This window comes from Coloeus monedula, assembly GCF_965178545.1.
Source record: "Coloeus monedula genome assembly, chromosome: 1".
In the NCBI taxonomy this organism is placed as follows: Eukaryota; Metazoa; Chordata; class Aves; order Passeriformes; family Corvidae; genus Coloeus; species Coloeus monedula.
Genome location: NC_138781.1, coordinates 146,546,862 through 146,572,231, shown reverse-complemented (window position 1 = coordinate 146,572,231; position 25,370 = coordinate 146,546,862). Strand labels below are relative to the sequence as shown.

General features: G+C 39.2%; 1 protein-coding gene across 1 annotated transcript in view; it reads right to left on the bottom strand.

The window, feature by feature from the left end:
- Positions 1 to 24,480, bottom strand: part of COL14A1 (collagen type XIV alpha 1 chain) — a gene marked incomplete at both ends in the record, with an annotated part of 111,819 nt that extends 87,339 nt beyond the window's left edge. Inside the window, 4 exons of the mRNA XM_082277820.1 lie at positions 14,222 to 14,308; positions 17,409 to 17,552; positions 18,662 to 18,778; positions 24,393 to 24,480. Coding sequence (XP_082133946.1) covers positions 14,222 to 14,308; positions 17,409 to 17,552; positions 18,662 to 18,778; positions 24,393 to 24,480 — 436 coding nt within the window. The remainder of the gene's footprint in view (positions 1 to 14,221; positions 14,309 to 17,408; positions 17,553 to 18,661; positions 18,779 to 24,392) is intronic.
- Positions 24,481 to 25,370: the final 890 nt, after the last annotated feature.

Below are 25,370 nucleotides of genomic sequence, written 5' to 3'. Positions count from 1 at the left end.
CCACCACCTGAGTCTTTAAAACAGAAACTCCAGTGTTTTATTGTCGTTGTTGGGGTGGTCATGACACACACAGATAGTGCCTCTTTCAAGGGCCAAAAAGCCATTTATTAAAAAAAGCAGCTTCTTTTTTGTATGTTATCATTCGTGTTGCAGATGCATTGGCTGCTAAACTACTACAATAGACTCATTGGCTATTTCTAACTACAATATACTACCATTGGCTACCTATAGCATAAGCATTCAAGCATTCAGAAAAAGAACACGTGCAGATATGTTGCTGTTTTTCTCCTTCTGTGGTTTAACTCTCTTGTTTCTGTTGATACTACATTCTCACGGGTAAGAACTAATTGTTTTTCTTCTCATGGACTTTTCTCACAGTCCTTCTGTAGCCAAAGTGACAGGCCTGAGCCACAATTTTACAAAAGCAACAAGGCCTTCCTTTTATAAGGTTTTACTTAAATGCCACATTTTACCACCCTCATAGCAAAACAAGTGTTTTCTTTGATTAAATATAATTTACAGTTATTTTAGTTTGTGTCCACTGCCTATTGTCCTTTGACTGGACACCACTGAGAAGAATCTCTGCCTTCTTTACTCATTCCAGTGTGTATTTTTACACACTGGAAAAATATCTCTCAAACCTGCTGTCCTCCAAGCTGAACACTCCAACTGTCTCAGCCTCTCCTCTTATGAAAGATGCTCCAAGCCTTCAGTCATCTTCATGACCCTTCCAAGGACTCATTTCAGTAAGTCCATGTCTTTCTTCTACTGGGGAGCCAGACCAGCACCAGACACAGAATTCCAGATGTGGCTTCACCAAGGTTGGGCTGAGAGGAAAAATCACCTTCATCAACCTGCTAAACTTCCTTCCCAGTGTAGCCCAGGAGGCTGTTTGCCTTCTTTGTGACATGTGTCTTTTGCTGGCTTGTGGTCACCTGACTCCCAGGGCCTTTTCTGCCAAGCTCCATGCCAGCACGTGCTGGTGCCTGGGGTTATTCCTCCCCAGTGCAGGACTCTGTGCTTCCCCTTGCTGATCTGCCACAGTTTGACACCACCGCCCTGCCTATGCACTGAGTTAAATTTGGGAGTTGAGTTTGAAAGGTCTTGAGGGTATGGAGAGAAGAGATGAGGTATGAGTGGTACTTCACAGGCCACAGGAGCCACCATCCCTGTGCTCACAATTTACAGTTTTCCCTTTCTTTATCATACTAGAAAGATCAATGCAAAAGACCAGAAATTTTACCCCACATTTTTAACCACATAAACAAATCAAACCCAAGCAAAGACCCATCTGACACCAGCTTTATTTCTGAAATAGCTGTCTGCACCACTATGCAGCCCTAATTCTGCTAACTTTCCTGCATAAATGGAAACTAAATATACTCGGGCATCAAGCTAGTGCTGGTGTTCCACAGAAGCTCTTTTGAGTATTCCAGGAGAGCAGAGTACAAGAATACCATGTCTCTGGAGAATAATGAGCCAAAGACACAACACCAAACTCAGCAATCAGATAAGGAAACAGGACTCCCTCATTACATGCAGAGTAGTATGATCACTACAGTTAAACAGACAGGTGAGAAGCCCTTTGAGGTAGAAAACATGGTCCCCACAGCCAGGTAAGTTCCATTTTAGCTACTACCTGGCACCTTTTAACCAATGGACATATCTCAGCTGTAACACCAAGCCTTACTCAGGACACAGGGCAGGGCACCAGGCAAAGGGTGCTGACCATGAGACAGCCCAGAACCAGAGTCCTGCATCAACAGACCCAGAATGGACATGAAGACCTCAGATTATGCAGTGAAGGTGGAAATTACCCTGAAATCATCTCTCCTCAGTACAAGCTCATGCATGCTGTTGAACAACAGATGAATGAGAGAGACTATGACACAAGAGACTCTCACAGGGGGAACAGTAAAAAACAGCCTTGAAAGGGAACTTGTACAGCAGACAACTAAAAACCAAAAATTTATCTTGTAGTTGTACTCAAGGCCATCTCACAATATCAAAACTTTAACCTTTTTCTCCTATTTTTGCGGACCATAGCAAAAAGCAAAGAAGATTCTTCATCAGGATATGCAAATCCATGATGAGTTTGCTGATGAATGCATCAATCCTTTATGATTACAGTGTTCCTACAAGAGGTTCTTGGTCTTGCACTTCAGGTTTTTTTTAATGTATCTGTCTGCTACTACGCCCCCAAAGCTTTTTTTGATTCTTCTTTCAAGGTTGCCTAACAAGTTTAAAAAAGTAGCCAGAGTTTCAACTTGCTACTATGCAGCTTCAAAGACGAAGTACTGTGTTATATCAAAGACAAGCACCACTCATGATATTCCAAGATGCTTACCTAGAATATATGTAGTCCTGAGCAAGCCTACAGACTTCAGATTATGAGAATTCCTGCTGCCAGATGATGAAGAACTGTTAAGGAATGTCTCAGCAGGGTAGTAATGAAAGCATTTCAATAATGGAGCATGTCAACACAGACCTTGAATCTGACTTATGGGAACATCTCTTGCTGCCAGCAGAATCCAGCCATGCCAGTGCACTGTTGATTGGATGATACTCAAGAGCTAATGACTTGAAGAAATGAAAAATCAGTCTGAATATAATGAAAGACCATTCATTCAGCTGAGCTTCCATTAATCCATCATTCAAAAATGTGAATAGCAGCCTCCCACTTCAACTATGACTAAATTGCACAGAAAAAGGTCAGTGCCTTAGGGAAAGCAACCAAAGGGAAAAAAAGAGGCCAGACAAGTTTTCAATTGGTAATAGTTCAGATTTATGAAGCATTATACATATTTGCTTTGCAGAGATATGAGGACAAACATAACTCAAGGGTTGTGACTATGAGGATAAGCATCTTTTAACTCAGGTTGTCAATCTGAATGGTTTTGATATCAGGAGCTAGATCACTTTATGAAAAAAATGAAACTTCCATTTATGTGCAAGAATGGAACCTGCCTTAGGTCCAAGATAGGTTAAGTCTCTTTTTCTACTCAGAGAGTAGAAAGAGAGCTAGAAAGTTGTTCTTTTTCCAAACCACAGATTGTCTAGATATCAATGTCAACACGGTGTCTACACTTCAATGAAGCAATGCATTCAAGGAGAGCTCCTAGGGAGGGACATTTTGGATGACAGAAGGGCGATCTGTGCAATCTCCAGCTTCTACCTGGCCAGGAACACTTATAAGAGGTAATACACAACCATAGCCAGATATTAATATGCTGACAGGAAGAAATGCATTTCCTCCTACAGAAAAGTGAGGCTAGGAGATAAGCAAGTGGAATCCCTGGGTAAGAATGGAGATTGGTCATAATTTCTAATGCCAAGTTTTCTATTTTCAAAACAAAGCAAGGGTTTGTCATCTGGAATATACTAATTGAAGAAGACATCCAGCAACCTCTTAATACTCACTCTCAACCTAGGCTAATGTAAATAAACAAAATTTTACACCTATCCAGAACAGACAAGGCAATTGCAAACACATAAGAGACTCTTCTTTATGTTAAAATACACCCCTTGCTCCCAATCTCTCTTTCTCTCTGTTCCTCTCTCTTCCCTGGGATTTCTTCAGTCAGGATTAAAGTGTACAACTCAACATGAACCCTCTTCCAATTCCAGGCTTCATAGTAACTTCCAGGTCTTCAGTTTCAAGCTTGCTTGCTCTCAAAAATATATTTTTCTCTTATTCAGATTATTTGAACACACTTGTGTGCTATTTAATTTGTCCAGATGGCAGATGTAAATGCTGCAATCTCTAAATGTAGCTTACTTGGTTTTCTCCAAAGCAACTGCCAAATGATGGCAAAGGAAAACACTTAATAATTCTGTCCATGTCGGTGCTGATATTTCCCATCATGTTTTTCAGTCATGAGAGCCAGGAAGGAGTCCTCCAAATTACCCTAGCCAGGTCCATAGAAGTACTGCCACTGTAGAATGAAATCCAAGTTGCAAGTAGTAGTCAAAGGACAAAAACGCTATTTCCTCCAGAGAAATTCTTACAATGAATTCCTGGAATAAGCATTGATCATCCACAGCATGAGCTGAACTTTCTGGACAGTAAAGAGGAGTTTATACAAGAGCTTCCTTGCATCAGCGTCCTCCTGTAAGTCCTCCAGTGTTTAACAAGGAATTTCTAATATACAAAGCTCTGCACAGCAGCTCACAGGTTTACAGTCTATCTTGGAAACCTAATGAATGCCTGTCATCAAATTCTACCTTCTGAAAAGTACAGAAACCAACATGGCCTGAATGCAGCATCCGAAGTTCATATATCAAAGAAAGGAATGGTGTACTCTGACAAGTCTACTTCATCTCCTTTTTGTAACATATATTTTCATCACCTGAAGTAGAGAGAAGTCCCACAGAAGAATGGAAAGCCATCACATTTTGCACAAATTAAAAAACAGTCACTTTCAAAAAAACCCCACGCTTGGACAACCTAACTTGGATGGGGACAGGATTTCTGGGCAGGTTCTATGTGGGGTCCAGTGCAGACATCTTTTAGCACACATCAGGATGGTGATCTGACTACCACTGAAACCACTGAAACCACTGGCTGCAGGCATTTAAGTGAGAGTCCTATTGGCAAAGATCAGATGGTCAGGTGCTGCTTTCACTAGAGAAAGCTGAGATAGGAGACATCATGGATTCCCTGTTTGGGCTAAGGCTGGACAGAACAAAGTCAAGTGAGTCAAAAGTCAAAGCAACAGTCTGAGAACAAAATTAAGTCTACGAAACAATTTCTGGGCTAAGCAACTTCAGAGTGGTTAGAAGAGCATGGTGAGGGGAACATAATTATAAATGCTTGCCAAAGCTTTGTGGTGGTCCAAAATGTTCTAATAATGCTGCAGCATGGTCCAAGTATCACCCAGCCTTCTCAAGGGAAGTGTGGGGATCTGGGGCCACCCCCCTTAAAGAAGCATAGAGAATAGATTCATTTCTATGTTAATATTACTTTTAGTTGATTACTAAATGCGAGAACAAGCAGGTATATACCACACACACGAGCTATTGACAACCAAGTCAAAGGACTGCATGTCACTGCAAATGTCACTGCAATTGTCATTGCATGCCACTCCGTGCTGAAAGGCAGCTTTTGCTAGAGACTATAAACGTATTTGTCAAGATGGTAAGCCCAGAACTGAACTGAAAAAAAATCCTGAAGTAACAGCCGCCCAGAGCACATGCCTTCAGGCGTGAGGCAGCTAATGACAGTAGATGTGCATCCTGTTTCATCCGTGACAAGGTAATGCATCCACAAACTCTCTACAGACACTGCAAAGGGGGAATATTCAAGCCTCAGTATTATGCACAGACATCTTTTACGGAAATGTAGGCAGTAGCCTAGCATTTAGACAAATGCAATCAATAGTTCTAAACTTCACTATTTTCTGATGCAGGCTTTCATTTGCAAATGTCCAAAAATGAAACCTATCATAGAGAAGTACTCCACCAGGTTTAAATAACCTAACATATCTCCAAAGCAAGCAATGTTCCCACTTTGCAGCATTAAGAAACTGATGCGAAAGACTAATGGCCAGGGTTATCTCTACACTTTGGAATGAAGGATAAGCTAGAAGACCTTGAGCTAGCTACTTCTGAGCAGGCAAGTGCATTCACCAGGGAGAGTGCTGTACTGAACAGTATCGCTGCACTGCTATTAGTTTTGAAGGAAACTTTGTTGCATCTAATTCAAGCACCCCTTCAGTATTACATTGCACTGCACTGGAACAAAAAAAACCCAAAAGGTATACAGAAACTTTGTGTTTGCCTCTTGTGTAATTCCAGCATAGACACAGAAACTAAACAGTTAAGTACACAGGTTTCATCCTGCTAGCATCTTCCGAGATTAGCAACACATTTTGGTAACTTCTACTTACTTCAAAACATGGTCTGTATGGTTCAGACTGGTGGGTCACTGCTTAGGGGGTAATGAGACAGGGAATACAGGAGTGAGTACCTGGGTATTGTACAAGATCTAATAGCGTATGTTTAGGAGAGGAACCAAAAACATTGAAAGGTAGTTTGGGGAAGAACACACATGGGAAAATAGGACAATAAAGGCATCAAGGGGACCAGTTCCATCTGCACAAATGGCTGATTAGTACTCGCTTGGCCAAGCCCTGTGCTTGATCGCCCCAGGCCTATTGGGACTACATGCTCAGTCTTGCTACTGGCTGGAGCTGGGGCATTGGGCTAAAAGGTTCAGTGGTCCCCAAAGCAAGATAAAGAAACAGTATTCAAAGTGGAAGAGCCAAGTACTTTCCAATAAACTTTGCTTTTACCCTCAGATTGCAGAAGCAGAAAAATGTGCAAAAGCTGAGAAAAGACAAAGACTGCTTAGGAAGAACACAATGGCACTGGGGGAAAATGCCCACGCAGCGTAGTTACCATTTTTTTCTTCTGCTGCTCATCCTCAAGACATAAAGTGTCCTCCAGAAAGCTCAAGGAAACCCTGCTAGTAAGTCAAATTATAGGTTGTGTAAAGACACAGTTAATGAGTTCCATAGCCCAGGAGTTCAGCAAGTAATACAAAAAATCAAAAAACATCATGACTAAAACCAGCATTTGCAGTTATATTAGCCAGGATGAAGTGAGTAAAACTATGAAACACTGCCAATGGAGCAGAAGTTCAGAAGGTATTCATTCCTGTGGCTTAGTCAAATACCTCATAGCACTCATTTCACACTGTCTAGCAATACTTACTGAAGCATTTGACATTAACTAAACAGACAAGTTAATAAATTAGATAATTAGTCTCTTCTGCTGAATAGCATCTTAATATAACTCTCTGTGGATTTTTCCTACTCTGCTTAAGTAGTGCCATTCAACAGCTATAAAGTGAATCTCAAAGCTCATTTGCATCAAATGTAGTAGGAATGTTGAAAGAAGAATGCAAATCAGTATATTTTTTAAGCTTACCGCACCTCTCATATCTATCACTGTAAGAAGTCTGATTCCACCTCACTGCAAGAGCTATTAAAATAGAAACCTCAGACAAGTATACCATAGCATTTTGAGGAAGGATATGACTTTCGCATTATCTGATAGGTGCATAGCACTGAATGAAAAATACATTATGAAAAAAACCATTCAGAAACATTTACATTGAAAGATTGTACAAGTAATGTAAATTACTAATAAAAAAACTAATAAAAAACCCTAATAATGTAAAATACATCAGAAAGTTCAAGAAAATTATCAAAAACTATCCTACCACAAAACATAATAACTTTGGATATATCTACAGTTTTTGCAGGCAACTGAGCACTGGCAGATCACACTCACCTGAAAGAAACTGCAGGCATAGTTATTACTACTTAGCAGGTAAGTATCACATGACAGATGGCTTCAGGCCTCTTTCCAGGACACTTTATGATACTAAACCCTAAGAGTGGTAAAACCTCGAAATTTAGTACAATACAACCAAAATCTCTTCTCTGTGCAGCACTGAGTAGTGAAGAAAAAAAAAGGAGAGTGGAAACAGCATGTTTCAGAAGCAGCTGTGACTGAATGAGCATCTATTCTTCATTATATGTATAACTTGTTTATGTATATTTCTGTGTGCATAATAATAATAAAAATAATATCAGTAACAATGTTAAATTCCCTAAAGGTCACTAATAATATTAAATTCTTTCAAAAGAAACATTTGTTTCTCCTTAAAGGTAATTTTTACCTCTTCCTCAGAAACTTTTTAATTTAAATTAATATACAAATGCAGGAATATTGATCAAGGCACATGAAGCCACTATTCACTGTTTTTAACATTAGTTCAGGTTATATTACTTACATACAGATAATGTAACCTGACATCTGCACCTATTATTCTCTGTAGCAGACAAGGTATGGCATTACACAGCTCATTATACAGAGTTTCTGCTTTTCTATCTCTAAAGCCCACTACGATTTCTATGCTACTTTTCACTCATCCAGTACCTAAATTTTCCATTGCTGACTTGTCCTTCCCATACTCATGGACAATAGATTAGTTATAAATTCTCTGTTCCAAATTTCTGCCTGCTGGTCCCAGTCTTCCACAATGTGAAACTCAGATCTAGCTTTTATTGTGAATCAGTTTCTCCTAGAGCTTCCTCTATATTCTGTTCGGGCAAGGAACAAAGGAACAGGATGGCAACACCCATTTTCTCAGACCTTCCTGTTGGCTCCCCACCAGCTCAGAGAGCTCAAGTAATGTCCTACCAGTTTGGCTCTTGGCATCTGGTAAAAGTGACTCCCAACAGAAAGAGGCACCTAAGGGATTGAAAAAGCTGCAGTTCCCCCAGGTACTTTAGCTCAGCACCAAGCACTGGATTTTCATAGAAACCAGTGAAAAAACCACACCTGCCCCTAACAGACTTGCTCTGGGGTGAAACACGATTTTCATTTGGGAAGGTTGAACTAACCACCATGTTCTGTGCTGTGCAGTGAAGATCCCTGGCCTCCCTCTCCAGTCATACCTACTGTGTGACTATATTACACACGCTTTGCAATGAGAAAGTAACTGTAACATTGTCATACATAAATCACAGTCTTTTACAGACATTCAAACATTCTCATTGTTTGAATGTCTACAGACTGGGTAAGGCTTATCCTGCTACACCTGATTCAGAAGAGAAATCTGACCCATACATGCTCTATGTTGTCCTAATTCATCTTGATTTGAGATTTGAGTAAGGGAATTTCCAAACAGGAAAGGTTAATTCTGTATCTGTGTAAATTCTTTACTCCAGTAAAGCACTAATGGAGCACCTTTGGTATTGAGTGTTTGTGGCCAGGTTTGGCAGGACAGAGGCTGCAGGGGTGGCCTTTTTGAGAAGAGGCCAAGTGTCCATGGACAAGCAGTGGCACCTCTGGGAAAACATATTTAAGAAAGGACAAAAAAATTCCAAGCACGGAGAGGAGGAGGGCAAAAAAGAGTGAGAAACAGTATAGGGAACTCCTAGGTCAGAGGAAAGCAGATATTCCCTGCAGCCTGTGAATGACATACATGGAGAAGAAAGGTATGAGAAGAAAGGAAGGGCAAAGAGAAAGCACTAGGCCCTGATCATAGCCTCTGAACACCCCTTTTGCACCACTTGCTTCCTCTCTGAAGGGACTTGGACTGTAACTTGCAGTGATAACAAGGGAGGAGGAGAGGAGTCTGGGAGGAGGTCAAGATGAGCCTGGGAAAATGGGAAGGAAAGTTGTTGTTTTAATGTTTGTCTCTTTTGTTTACCACTACCCACATTAGCAAATTTTTTAACTGGGGATAAATTAAATCTTCCCCCACTTGACTCTGTTTGCCTACCATGGTAACTGGCAAGCAGTCTCCCTGTCTTTATCTCAACCTATGAACTCTTTCATTCCTGTTCTTCTTTTCTCTCCCATCCTGCTGGGGAGAGGAATGAGCAAGCAGCTAGGTGGGAGTTTGGCTGCTAGCCTATACTAAGCCACCACACCTCTCAACTAAAAACCCCCACAATCAAGTCAAAGAGCATGCAGCCAAAACTGGCCTCAGTGTTTTGTTATTTATATTGAAATGGGTAACTAAATCCTGTTCAGATACATGGAGAAATGCTCTGCACAAAAAGATATACTCATTTATTTGCCAGAGGATATTGTCAAAACACAGTGATTCTCCCCTCCCCAAAGGGATTTGATTAGAGAATCACTCATAGAGGCTCTCTGAGAAACTATAAAACATCTGAGAAGGCACAGAATGTATTAACCCCTGTCGCTGTACAGAAAAGAGCTTTGTACACGAGGGAGTTGGAGAGAAGCCAGGGTAAAAGTACTCAAATATCAGTGCGTGCTGAAAGAAGCTGTGTCTGTGAGCTTTTTCTTAACAGACAGAAAGAGAAAAGGCTTCTGACATTATTAATATGAGTGTGCACAGCAGTGATAAATCACTAAGCTGAAAAATGACAGGTTCTCAAAAACATAGAATGAAGATTCAAGACTTGAAAGTGGTCGTGCAGAAGAGTTACAGAAAGTTTCTGGAAATCAAATATAAAGTGAACACTTGATGGATGAGTGCTAGACATTAAGCCTGAATTAATTTGGCACCATGACATTACTGGATATACGCTGGAGGTTTGCTTGTGATAAGAGCACAATACTTACAGCAGGAAAGGAGTAAATCTTTTTAAACTACTTGAATGAGTAGGACAGAACAGATGGAAAATTTTAGTCTAGGTTGCTGAAGCTGCTGGAAAAATTTCTAGCAAGCCACACAAGCTGTTGACAGAGTTCCATAAAGACAGAGGAAAACCCTCATAACAATCTAATTTGAGGACAGAAGAAGAAAGTAGATTTGGGAGTTCAGGAGAAGGCATTTACACCTCCCAGCACAGCTCAGAGTATTAGACAGTTGGTAATTAAATAGTGGACAGTACTACATAATCAGTCCTCCAAACCACAGATGAAAATAAGAGTGAGATGCTCTAGAACTACCTAGAATCATGAGTACAGGTATTTACATGTTGCATTTCTTAGCAAAGAGCTGGCTTATAGGAGAAGAAGGGTTGTGGTGAAATCTTTGTCCCATTGAAATTGAAAGAGAAATTTCTGGGGTTTATTGTGTGACCCTGAAGAAGGTATATTAGCTAAGAATTTATAAATAACAAGTTTATACGATTATGTGCCTGTAGTGACTTTCAGGAAAATCAGCAGGATACATAACTTATCATAATGCACAAACTTGTAATATTGAAAGAGTTCACATGATTTTCATACTCACTGACAAGTACATTGCTGTGCTTTATTAGTTTTGTCCCAAAACTATGATTTTGGATTTTCTGGCCTACTAATGCCAATAAGCATCCTTACGTAACAAGTGGGGCAGATGTTCACAGAAGGCACTTCTTTACATCAAAACTTGACACTAATAACTGGTGAATTATGAAACTCTTTCACTTCAAGAGCAGAAGCCACAACCCCTGACAACAATAATCTGGACAATGGTTGTTTTCAATTTTTCTTACGGGCAAAGATTGCTCTTGTTCTCAGGTAAGATATTATTCTACCTAATTCAACCTGGCTGCCATCAAAAAGATTTAAAAAATTTTATAAAAACATGTTAATAACACCCTCAGTAAGTTCACAGACAACACCAAGCTGGGCATGAGTGTTGATGTGCTGGAGGGTAGGGGGGGCTCTGCAGAGGGATCTGGACAGGCTGGATCAATGGGCCAAGGCCAACGGTACGAGGTTCAACAAGGCCAAGTGTGTTGGGTCAAAACAACCCCATGCAGTGCTGCAGGCTGGGGAACAGTGGCTGGAAAGCTGCCCTTGGACAAGGAGCTGGAGGTGCTGGTCAACAGTGACTGAACATGAGCCAGTGTGTGCCCAGGTGGCCAAGAAGGCCAATGGCATCCTGGCCTGTATCAGAAATTGTGGCCTGCAGGACCAGGGCAGGGATTGTCCCCTTGTACTCAGCACTGCTGAGGCCACACCTCAAATCCTGTGTCCAGTTCTGGGCCCCTCACTACAAGAAAGTCATTGAGGGGCTGGAGCAAGTCCAGAGAAGGGGAGTAGAGCTGGTGAAGGGACTGGAGCACAAGTCTGATGAGGAGCAGCTGAGGGAGCTGGAGGCATTTAGCCTGGAGAAAAGGAGGCTCATGGGAGACCTTATCAATCTCTACAACCCCCTGAAAGGAGGCTGTAGCCAGGCTGGGGTCAGTCTCTTCTCCCAGGTAACAAGGGACAGGACAAGAGCAAATCGCCTCAAGTTGCACCAGGGGAGATTCAGATCGGATATTATGAAAAATTTCATCACAGCAAGAGAGGGTAAGAATGAGAACAGGCTGCCCAGGGAATTGGTGCAGTCACCATCCATGGAAGTGTTCAACAGCTGAACAGATGTGGCACTTCATGAGATGATTTTGTGGACATGGTGGTATAAGGTCAAAGACTGGACTTGATGATCTTGCAGGTCTTTTCCAACCCTAATGTTTCTATGATTCTAGTAATTTCTTTTGTACTGTTAGCTCCCAAGGTCTAACCAACTTGACCACAGCCACAAGAATGTATCAGAGTTGCTATTAAACCCATCAAATTTAGCCATACACTAAATGGTTATGAAACCAATTAACTGCTGGCCTGGATTCATTTGGTCGTACTCAAATAATTTCCTGTCAAACATCTGCAGAGGATCAAGTTATTATTCATGGTTTCGCCATAAAATTTTGCACTTATTTCTTTAATCCATTTATTTCAGACTGTTCCTTATTTCTTTGATCTGATTTCAATTTGAGGTGGAACGGTCTTTATACATTAAACTAGGAAACTTTTGGTACCATTACTGCCTGTGTATCAGTTCTGAATTCACTTCTACCCCTACACATTTCTACAACTACACATTTTTTGCTGATGCTGTTATTTTTGCCCAATGTTTTCACTTGGAATCTCACCCTACTCCCACTGAAGTCATTCATTTGGAACCTCCATCACTTTGAATAATCATCATATTGCGCAAAGCAAAGAAATATGCGATAGCTAGACTGGAGGAAAAAGGTCTGTTACTTTACAATAACATATAGCTGAGTTGGAAACAGGGCTAAACAAATTCAAGAATTTATAAAAACTAGCATAATATTTTCTTTTTTATTCTCAGGCTTGCTGATCAAGAAGTTTGTAAGTTTTGCCTTTGTTTCAAATGCATACCCCAGTTTTCAAGTAAAACCTGCCACAGTAAGTGTAAGGCAGTATCTTTTCACAAGTTCTGGATGGAGATGTATTTTGTTCTAATACAAACTGCCCTGATACAACTGACAAAGTTCAAGTGAGTAAAACTGGTGCAGGGAGGAGGAAGGTGACTAAGCTAAAGACTTCAAGAGTAAACATGAATCCTAAAAAGAGAGAGACTGCAGATCCAAGCTCCTCTCACCAATTGTATTTTTGCCCTTACTCCATGACAAAAGGATAAATTTTCTCCTGTAGTCTGGCAGACACTTTCCTCTGTCTGCATTTAATCAACTTTTTCCAAGTACAGGCCCAGTTTTCCCTCCTTCAACTTTTATCACTTGTCCTTCATTAAGAAAGCAAATCACATTTTCCTTCTCTAGTTCTGTCATTTCTTCCAACTCAGCCTTTCTCTAGACACGATGCAGGAAAGATCACCTATCCACTACCCTGTCATGTGCTAGCAGGTACAACTTGTCTCTTTAGTGTTGCAAACACTAACATTCTTCCAATGAACCCACTGGAATTCCAGGGTGCTTTTGTTTGAGAAATGCTGTATGGAAACAAACTTGCATAGTGTTAATAAATACAACATGACACAACCATGTGTGGTAAGAATAAAAATCCACCAAAGAAAAATTTGCATGGGCTTCAAGAAGCTTTGGGTGAGGTCTTTGATACTTGCATCGCTGGAGACAGATTTAAATGGAAGGGGAAAATGGGATCCTTGAAACTGTCCAGCTTATTCACAGAGAGACTATTTAAGGTCATTCCAAGCTCTTCTTGTCTGTGCTTGTTCTGTATACCATAAATAACCACTGAAGGGAATAATCACTGTTGGGGTTACTTCATAAAGAAGATGCTATTCAAATTTTAGAATAACAGGAAATAGAGCTGTATATTAAGCTTGAAATAGATTTTCATCCATACTAGACAAACTTCTCATGGCAAGCAGTATCATATTTCACCAGAAGATTGGCTCCTTGCAATGGGACTGAATTAACTCCTTTTTTTCCCCCCTACCTCTAAGTGTTTCAAATGTTTTCATATATACAGCCTAACTAGGATAGACTTATCAAGTTATTATACCATATTATACAATGGCTAATTATACAATAGTATCAATTTGACTTTAGGTGGGAATTAATTCTGCCAGTCTGTCTCACAGCCAATATAATATGAAGTTATTATGTACACACACACCCCCACACAATTCTTTCACTAGCTAACTCAAAGTGCACCCAGTGGGGAAGTACAAGCAGTTTTTAATAATATTATTTAAAATGACTTTTTAATAATTTTCATCTATTCATGGTGGTATTTAGAATTTATAAAAAAGCAAAGCAAAGCAAAGCATAGAACTAAAAACAATACCTCTGTAGCAACTCTCCAATATTACTGAAAATACTGGTTTTCCCTTCTATTTAATTTAACACTGGGAACCAGATTTAAAGTACTGACTAAAAGAAAATCTCTAAAACAACCAAGTTAAATAAAGAAGCTGATTATTTTCAAAATATCACATAAGTCATATGTGTTATGATCTGACCTTCTGGAGCTGGTTTACTCGCATTTGTTTTTTCTGGATCCTTCACCTTGGATTTACTTGTGTCTTTTCTTCTCTCTATATCTTTAACTGTAAAGTAAGGGGGGGAAAAATCAATTAATCTAGAAACAATGCAGTTAGTAGCATATAATTTTCTTCTTCCTGATAAAGTAGTTGCACACAGCATCTGAAGATATGCTTAGGTAATGAGTGACTGTTTCTGGGTTTTCCCTCCCTCCCTCTGACTTTACCATTTTTATGGACCTTCCCCCATTCTATCATCATTAAAGTTCTCAAAACTCTCTTCATACAGGAGAGTCCAAATAGTGACATCAGCACCTAAGCCCATGCAGACAAGATCCCACACTGGAAATACAGTCCAGAAAATTGGCAAATGTAGCTGGGGAAAGTCCAGCACTGAAAAGTCCCACTCCAAGTCAGTCAACACAAAAGCACATCAGCCAGCTGTTACTATCCTCTTTACAGAATCAGCTTAGATCCCATGCCCTGTATTCAGGGCACCAAATACTGCCATGAGTTCAAGGCTGCTCCAGAGCTGAGACAGTTTCCTGTTCCACAAGTGGGTGGGATATCTCCCTTACTATGTCCCAGATCTCTCACAACAGCCAAGCAGAACCCAATTTGGTTAGCAATTCCTATATTACATTAGTAGCCAGTATTGCTCTACTAACAGTCCGAAAGGTTCTGACAAAATCATTGCTAAAGTCACATATTGGGAAGAAAAACCCCTTCCAGAATTTCCTTAGAATGGTAATTGGTATCCATACTCCAGCTGTCTGCAACATCCAGGAAAAGCTTAAAACAATGAAACTGAGAATATCTTCCACAGAAAATAAAATTCTACCATAATTACACTTTTTATTTTATGTAAAATTGGATTATGACTGACATTCATCCAAGCAGGAACTGAGCCTCAGCCAGGACCAAAGTCTCTCTGTGCTACATCATTCAAAAAAACACTGTGAGGGCATGAAAGGAGGTTATCTGTCTCTTGACTATGTAAGAGAGACAGTACAAACATTCTGTTGGGCATTAGTGGAACCAAAGTCAAATGGATTTCACCAATTTACCCAACAGTATGTGGAATATCTGAATCAACCAGGAGTGCTCCAAGTTCCAATCCAAAATCAATCACAAGACTAAGTTCTAAGGAAGACAATGAACCACTGCCAAACATCTGAATGTGATCTTCTCAGTATGACAACCTTTTGCAGAACCTACAGTGCTCACACTCCAGGTACAGAGGTGAGAACTAAAACCCTGAAGTTTTGACTCCTCTTCTTCACACAGCATGTGTGACTGTGTATCACTTCTGCCTTTAGCAAACAATTGTGAAACTGATTCAGGAGCAAATTCAAGTCCACAAGCTTGCTGGGGATTCAGTTTTTACCAAGGCAGATCTTGGTTATTAGCTGGGTTATAGATAATGCCACAATGACACCAGGTCTTAATTGGAAGTCTGGGTTTAATCCTTAAGTGAACAAGACTGACTAAGTCAAACGAGAGGTAAAATACCAGAATAATATCAGCCAAAAAGGATGCTGTTGCTTATCCTTCTAGGAGCATTCCTTTGAGAAAAGGCCAAGAGCAAGGTCAAGAGCTGGCTCCTCTAATGCTAGTGCTATTGAGAGGCTAGTCTCCAGAAAAATGGTACAAAAGTCTGAAAATGTTCAAAGGAGACAAGTTGGTCACATCCTGACAGATTTCTGGATTTGGGAACTATCAAAATTCTAACCACAAAGAAAGAAAAGCCAAGACACCAGTTTTACTCAAATATTTACACAGACAAAGATTTTATCTAACACGTGTTTTTACATCTGCATTTTCAAAGGAGAAGAATCCCCATTGATCTTAGTTCATTAAACACTAGTACTAGAATAAGAATGTATAGCTGGCTATATAAAGAGAAATACTCTTTTGACAATAAAATTTTATTGTAAGCTTGAGAATTCTTAGTACATCAGTTACAACTCAACAGCATTAAAACCATACTTCCAATGCACTAAACCAGATTATATTCTCAAAACTCTTTATATATTTGACCTTTTTTCATCTCAAGAATTAGTGGCCACATGTCAGAGAACAGGGAAAAAAACTTAGGAGAGCAAAAAACGGATTTGTATATATACTGTATCTGGTTTTACTCATGCAAGGCATCATGTTTTTAAATGAAACTCCAGCCTTAAGTACATGTTTTCACATGCAGCAAAGAGAATATACTAAATAGAACACAATCCCCATATTTTTAAATCAAGTTGCCAGCTCTACTTTTCCTAAAGGCCATTTAAAATACAGCTACACCTACTATTATAGAATTTACTGTAGCCTTCTGTGGGCTTCTCTTTAGTGCTAAAATAATCTGTGGTTTTGTGGGTTTCCTACCCAGAACAGAACTTAAGGCAGTAAATACACAGTTGTGGTGATAAAAAGCTAAAAGGACTTTGATACACACCACATCAAGTATTCAGAATATTTTGTTTTGTGCTGGTTTTAAGAGAAAGGTGATTTAGCAATGACAGTGAGAAAAGTTCAGTGTCAGGGAATTCAGTTTGCTTTCAGCTGTACTCCTACACTGCCACATTATTGTATTTATCAACCAAATCTCCACTAATCATATTTAACATGTTTAGCATTAAGATCAAGATAAATCAGATAAGACATATATATATATATATATATCATTATGATATAGATGTTAAGACCATATCTTGATCATATAAAAAATTAAATTTGTAAATATATTTGACCGCTGAAGACCAATAAGAAATCAACCTTTCATACGACTGAACTAGCAACTAGTTGCCAGTTGGCACAGCTGTAATATTGTTCTAATAAAAAGGAAATATTTCAAGTATCAGAATGTAGAAATTTCTTTCCACTCTCTGAAGATTCTTTCCATGAAATAACCAGCTAATTTCCTAATGAAATGAGGAAGAAAGGGATGCCAATCCAATGGAAACAAAGACAGCCCAATGCAAGAATGTACTATGCAATCAATTCAAGCCTCCACCTGTACTTATACCAGTTAAAATACATGGCTTTGATTTTCCTTCCACCACAGAAAAAACTGTTTTTCTATCATCCCCCTTTGTGTAAGACATGTTACTGTTTCAAAAGTTACATTAAATATCTGATAAAATGTGTGTGTCAGCCATAAAGAGACACGTACTTCTGAACTGGCCTTGTGCTGGCTTACTCTCCTTGTCTTCACTGAATGCAATGATCTGAAGGGCATAATTTTGATCTGGAATGAGACCTTGAATAATTGCTTTGGTTGCAGTATTTTGAAGAATTAATTGATTTGTTTTTCCACCTGCAGGAGAAAAGACAAAAAAAAAAATCCAACAAATACATAACTTTGTTTGCTTTTCTTATAGCACAGTAAACGTAAATAAATTAAATGTAAAATTAAAGTAAACTACTTAAAAATACCATAACCTCTACCATGACCTAAGTATTCCCACTTTTTCCACTTTTGGAAATACCCATACAGCCAGACCAGAGACCATCCCAGAAAAGCAACAAGCTGGGCAGACTAACCAGTTTTCTTAAACAGAAACACTCTAAAGATCAGAATTTGTATCTGGGCCTCATGAAACAGCCATGGTGTCCAGCAAAATCATTAAGTAAGAAAAAAAGACACATTTTACAAAAATCTGTCAAGTTCGGTAACATCAAACCGACAGGCTTTTGCTCTCTGATTGGCTGCCAGTTTCGATCCTGCCATACCCACATCACCTCTGAATACTCTCTTTGCCAACTTTCTTTGGGCAAGGAAATTCTCATGCATAAATACAAATATTGAACATTTCTATGTGTATTTATATATAAAGACTGCATACAAATATGTACAAAGACGTATTTTAGCTGTATGTTAAAACTGTTTCTGTAGTTAAATTTAATTTTAAATGTACAGAAGTAGGACCTCTATAGCTCTACACAGCCACTTTGTGGTCTACTTTTTCAAGTTTTCATTCAAAAAATTTTTAAAGATTGCTTTTTTTTTTTTAGTTCTTTTTGATCTTTTCTGGAGAGCTCACTAAGGGATAAGGGACAGGGAGATCCACCTTAACAGCTTGACTGAATTAGGATTCCAATGCTTTCCCTTGAACACTTCCTAGACTTCCTTACACCCTACTGGAAGAAAGGTAAAGACAGATGATCAGTGACAATTCCCAAAGACTACACATGAAGCATAACCAGCATTGACCCACTTCTGCCACCTTAAGCATTCGATTCCCATTTTCTGTGCCTGACAACCCTCTAGTGAAATCAATCTCTCTTCTGTTGACCAGCCAATACTTCATTATCCAAAGCTTGCTCACAGTTTCTTCATCTTGGAGGATGACACTACACTCTGAAAATCTTTTAAGCCTTAGAAACACAGTTCTTTCACCTTAAAAGAGAATACACAGATTTTACCTGAACTTGGAGTGACAAGAAGTTTATATCCAGTGAATTGCCCCTTGGGGGCTTTCCAAGAGATCTGTACACTGTCAGGACTCACTACATTATATCTTAGTCTTGTTGGTGGGGACACTGCAAGTTTGGAAAGAAAACAACATTTCAAATTCAAATAAAAGTAACCCATTTTAAACAAACAAAAATAAACACATATAGGAAGACAACACAAAATTTTAATGGTAAAGGATGCGAGTTATTTAAAATGTCACATACATGAGTTTATTAGTTTGTAAAAGGACATCCCCAGGTGCACTACTTCCCTCAGACAGACCTTTTATTTATCTCTTTACAAAACAAACTAAACAACCTAACAGCAGAGGACAGAAAGACAAACAATGTTAGATGTTAAGACACTAGTTTAGCAGGCAAAGCTGGTAATAAAAATGCTCTTTGTTAATATATGGGAATTTAAATTGCTCTCTTGCTTACACTGAAAATATGCATAATCTACACTCCTCTATCTCTCATCACTGTGGGCATTTCCCCATATTTAATGTCACCCAGGGCCAAATTTTCAAATCCTTGTGAGGAGAGAATAACCAAGAGAAAAGACAGGCATGCACAAAGCAAAGGGAACATCAGCTGCCCAATTTGCAAATTTTGGCTTAGGCAGCACAAAGCCTGGCAGCTGCAAACACTGCTTCAGTCTCATCAAGACCAGCAGGCATGCACGGGCAAGTCAAGACTTAGACAGGGGAAATCTGGATGGTAAATAAAATTTGGCTTCTATTTATATTGTGCCATCACCTAGGTTTCTGGGCTTTAACTGAAGCAGCAGGTGAAATAAACAGAAGCATGAAATGACTGAGAAAGAGATGATAATCAGGGAAGCAACTCACACAAAAACAAATGGAAAAACTGCCCCATGTTGTTACCATAATATTAGCAACTTTGTGTCTCTGCACATAAACTAGTTTTTCACAGTTTTGCATCCGACTGCTCAGTCAAACTCCACTGATGCTGGACCATACTCTATAAAACCTGCTCTGCTTCAGGGAGGCACATCCCTTCTTCACTGAAGAACTGCAGCAGAGCAGCTGGCAGTGCAGTCTGGGCTATCCAAGGCTGTTGACAAGGGGAAATCTTCATATATTTGAATATAATTTGGCTCACAGAGAAAAAACTGATCTACAGGGAAAGGCAGCTGGGGAAGCTACCCAGAGGTTGAATAACAGAAGGGCTAGAAAACTTTAAACACCTCCAGCCTTACTCCTCCTCTTCCCATTGCCTCCACAGCCCCCTGAACAGTCTCCTTCATTTTCCAAACCCTTAGTGCCTCTGCCACTACATCCTTAAGGTTTTTCTTAGTAAGTCTAAGAAATCAGGGAAATTATTGGAAGCAGGTAAGTGGCAATTTCTTTTCCCCAGGGCTAAGATTGCTCTTAATTGACTAGGCTCACACCCACAGTTTGTTGGTCCTTTAGGTATAATAAACCAACAGTCTCATGATATTTCTGAGATTTAAGGATTACAGCTCATGGAGCATCTGAGTCAATAGGCAGAATGTGCTGGCCAACAATCTCTGGCCTCTCCATTTGACCTGCTACAGCCAGTGCAGCTCTGGCACCAGCAGCAGCCAAAGACCTGTACTGAACCGATTACTTTTTCCTACACGCTACTTTTTCCAGCAGCTTGGGGGAAGAAAGAAGGAACGAGGCAGGCTGTAGTTTTTTTGAGATTTGGGGGTGCATGTTTTTTCATGTCATCTACTATTAAATACATTTTGGATCTTAGAAGTAATAATCTGGAGGTTTAATACAATATTCCCTTGCATCCAGCCTCTCATTCGGCAAGTGGCCGTTTTGTCAGACCAAGAGCAGGTTCTGCAGTTCTCTTCCTTGAGGGACTTAACACCAGAACATAGAAGAGAGAGTACATAAGTATCAAGAACAGCTTGGCAACACCTCTGCATTCTCAAAGACTTCAGAGAACAAGCTCAAGAGGACAGGCAAGGGGACAGAAGGAGCAGGCAGCACATGAACTCCACACACTCAAAGCTGTTCTGATTTCCAGCACTGGGCTTACACCCAACCCGTGCATTTCCACAGTTGCTGGGCACAATCTTGTCAGACCTCATCTTCAGTCTGCCTGTCACCTCCATGAAGTTTAGAAAGAAAGAGGCTGTCAGCAAGAGCATATGCAGGAATCACTGCAAATACAACACTGGTTCTTTGAAAATTTGGCCCTCCTACTGCAAAATGTTTTGCTAGGCAGGTTTCTGCAAGAACATTCAGCATGCTATAATTGTAAAAACATGATAGAGACTAAGGCAAAAAGTTTTTAAAGCCAAGCAGACTGTAATTATGGATTAAAGCTTTTAATTCATTCTCAAGATTCATTGTGTCTTTTGAGCTATACATAAACCACAATAAATTGGGGCAGAATGAACAAGAGTGACAAATCATACCTAGAAGTTTGCAAAAATACAATTTCTTTTATTATTTTACCTCAGGAATAGAAAATAAACTTTTAAATAATGACTGTATGCAAGTGCGAAAATGCTGCAGATTTTACTGGGATTAAGTGGTAAATTTGTATGGGGATTAAGAAGCAGAGCAGAGAGCAACAAAGAAACACCAAGGACTGACAAAAAACCACCCCAATCATGTCTTAGAATTTCAGAGTTCATTTTCTCTGCCATCTTCTTCCTTCCCCATCATTTCTTTCCATCCTACTTTCAACTTGACAGTTTATGAAAGCACCTTCTAACAAAGAAGCATAGTTCTGGCCTAATTGCTATTAGCCATCACCAAAACAGGTAAATATTTGAGCCCTTAAACAATCACAGATCTTACAAGCAAAGAAGGACACAGTCACCAGAAGTTTTTTTGTATACTACAGAGTTACAATGTGAAAGACTAGAAAAGTTGTGCCAGAATAGTCTTTACATAACTGGTTCATTTTCACTGGGTACTTTTTGTATCAAAGGCAGCAGTGCAGCGGAAAGGACATTCCCACACAGCAATAAACCATAAGAAAGAAAATAATTATTCACTAGACAGATAATTAACTGTGTCTTAGTTGTGCAAAGACTAACGTTCTGGCATAGAAAAGTACATATAGCTAAGGAAGTTAAAAATCTAACACTCAAACAGACAACAAAATATTGATGGGAATTACTATGCATTCACCAACCTGAAGAGGATATCTTTATTTCTTTGGACCTTTATTGTCTGTGGAAAAAAATCTCACTTCTTGCAGAAAGGGAAAAAAATTAATCCAAGCTGAGTCAGTTAACTGATAAAAATCAGTAGCTAGATCTCATTAAGTGGTTTTACAGGAATGCAAAGAGAATGGCTGTCAGCAACATTAGAGCAGTCACCCAAAAGAAAACTGACAAGTTCAAGGCTTTGGTTTATGCCACCAGGTAAATAAGCACTCCAAACACATAACTCCTATGGACAACAAGGGAAAGAATGCTTTCAACTCTTACAGGAAAGGAAAAATACAATAAATTGCTTATGGACAATTCTCCAAGACATCCAATAGTCCGAGTTTGGATACTAACTAAATATTGTGGCTTCCAATTTACTGTTGTCATAAGAATTGAACAACTTAATAATTGCAATTACTTTGCAATTACAGTAGTAATACATGAAAATTATTGCTACATAAAGAAAAGTTTCTGTCTTTAAATACAGAAAAAGTCTCAAGGCAAGTTACTTTATGAATAAATCAAAAATTCCCAAGTGTTTTTCTTGCCCATCTCTATTTTCATGTACTATATAAGAACGTAAGTAGACAAAAGATGTTATTTATACATTATATTGAATGCGGAAGAAACAGCAGTGCTGAAAAAATAATCGTTGTTGAGTAAAAACCGAACAGCACTATGTGGTTTAAAAGGCAATAGGGCAAAAAATGAGACTGAACCACACAGCTTCTCTGAAAGGATAATTTGTAGCTTCAGGCACGCTGGCTTCAGTCTCACAACCATATTCTCCTTTCCAAGAAGTCACATTACACACATTCACCTGAGCATCTTTGCCAAAGGAAGGAAACACAAGCTGGAACTAATACCAGCTCTTCCTACACCTTGGCAGAGTGTAGTTCCTTAAAACAGACAAACAAACTGTATTAAATTGTTAATTGCTAGCCAGCTGCATGAAGAGCTTACTGCAAGAGGTGGCAACCTTGAGAAAAGAACGAATTGGAGAAACATCTTATTATTTTAAGTATACCAAGAGATTTTTTTTCCTGTGAGCATGGAATAGAGACTTCATATCACCTCATTCAATAGAATAACAGTCATGCTGGGCCACGGAAACAGTCCGCTTAGCTTAGTATCACACTGCTGACAGCATTCCATAGCTGATGCTTGTTAGAAGAACCTAATAACAAGGGAAGTATTGTTCTTTATCCATCAAGAATAAATTCACCAACGCTAACTTCTGCTGGTGTGATTACTGTGGAAAAAAAACTCTCTCTGACCTTCATTTCATTGTATTGATATTAAAGGGAGAAAACTCCAACTATAACTGATTGAATCAAAGTTTTAAAAAAAGCAGAGAAGAACACAGTTTTCCAACATCCAGGAATTTCGCAAAACTTTCTGGAGATGGATCGCAATCCCCAGTCCTGTTTTGCAGATCTTAACCATATGTATTAGGACTGAAATACAGAGAAAGGACTAACCATATGCTTTGCTTTACTGGCTCATTAAGTCACAAACATTCCGAACTTCATTTCTGACCAGAATTGATGCACTGAACATTGGGAACATACATTTTTTGATTCACCTCACATCGCCAACATCATATATTGCAGCTTACACGTGTCCCTAAGTTCTAGGAGAGGCTTGTAAAATGCTCACAGATTTCCAAACATCCAAGATGGTATGCTTCCCCAGCACTCAAGTGGCACGCAGACTGGACAACACTGCTACTTGCATTATCAGGATTTTAAAAGCCTCACGTTGCCAATAGTCTCTGAATATGTTCATGAATAATGCATTATACAAAACACTTTAGAAGACCCCAGGATCCAATTCTGCTCCTGGTTATGCCCATGCAGTCTCATATCAAAGGGATTACATAAATCTGAGGTTGACAGAAATGCCTTTCTTTAGAAATCATAAAAACTCATTGGTATTCATCCTCCCTCCTTCCCCAAGCAATAGGATAAATTTTCTCTAGCAGTCAAGCCACTGTCAGTACAATCCAACAAGTATGTAAGCCTAACAATCCCAGCAGTATCCTTTAATACTCACAAAGGAGATTTTCATTTTAAAAGCTGCAGAAGTAGTCTGTGACATTTAACAGATCTGTGCAATATGGAATGATATAAGCACTACAACAGCTACTGTTCCAAAAGAGAAAAAAATACATACTCCGTACAAGCTTAATACCATATCTGAGCCTTCAAACTTACTTGATTACACAGAGGACAGTAAGAGCAATTTCTGATAAGTGCTTTCATGTAAATAGGAGTAAAAAAAATGTTGCATATAACTCATTTTGAGACACATGAATTTGCACAAATATTTATGCTATTTGAGATATTGGGTTCAAAGAGCACACATGAAGATATAATTCTACTCCCACCTGCTCCCCGAGATCAGCAGCAAAATTCCTGCTTCATTTCAGTAGTAATGGATTCACATCCTACTAAGATGTGAACACTTGCACTTGGAATAAAAAGTCTATTTCTGCACATCAGAGTGAAAAGCTCCATCTTATTTATGATTTACCTTGGCCCTGGACATCACTGATGAAAAAAGCTGTGACAGCTAGAAAAGCCAAGAGAAAACAGCTCTGTATCTCGTATCGACAAAGCATCTTCTTCCCCTCGATACACACAGTATCAGCAGGTCTGAAAACACATGGAACAAAAAGAATTACTAAACAGGCAAAGAGAAGGCATCCACTTAAATGAAAATTGTGGGGAAAATCTGGATTCGATTAAAACAAATAAAAAAACCTTAAGCAAATAAAGCAAACAAACAAAAAGGAATTCACCACAGACATCAGTGGAAACAAAATTTCCTGGCAGCAGTTTTATGTCCAAAGTACATTTTCCCTGAAAGGGACAAAGAACCCCACTTGGGCTACTCAGCAGTTTTGAAAACTTCGCCCATCTAAAAAGAAACTCTATATTCTTTACTAATCATACACAAGCATTGGAAATAGAGGAAGCTGTAGATAACAAAGTACAACATTTATCTCTATACAACCCAGTTTTGTAAGAACCTTACCAAGACACCTGTGGCAAAGAACTCTGAAACTTGTTAAAAAAGGTAGAACTTAGTTCTGAAGGAACTCAAGTCCTCTTCTCATTGTCCTCTACAGCCTACTCTCTTTTTCCACCTTATTCAGCTTATCCTGTGTTTTCTGTTGGACTATCTGCACTTACAGTAGGTAATATCATGGTCAAAACCATTTACACTAATTTAACCAGTTAGGAAAAAACAACCCTTAAGAATGCAGCAATACATGAATACTAGAAGTCCTTCTGAATTAGCTGGTTTACAATTCTGGTGCCAAAGAGCAAGTTCCAGAATGGGTAATTTATCTGTCCATAGAAGTTGGCTTAAAAACAGTACCAATTTCATCATCTGAACATGTATTTTAACACTTTCCAGTAGATTTCAAGTTATACAGAAGTATCTCTCAAGATACATCAACATGTGCCTAGCACCATACTTAGAAACATTTGTCTTTCACTCAAC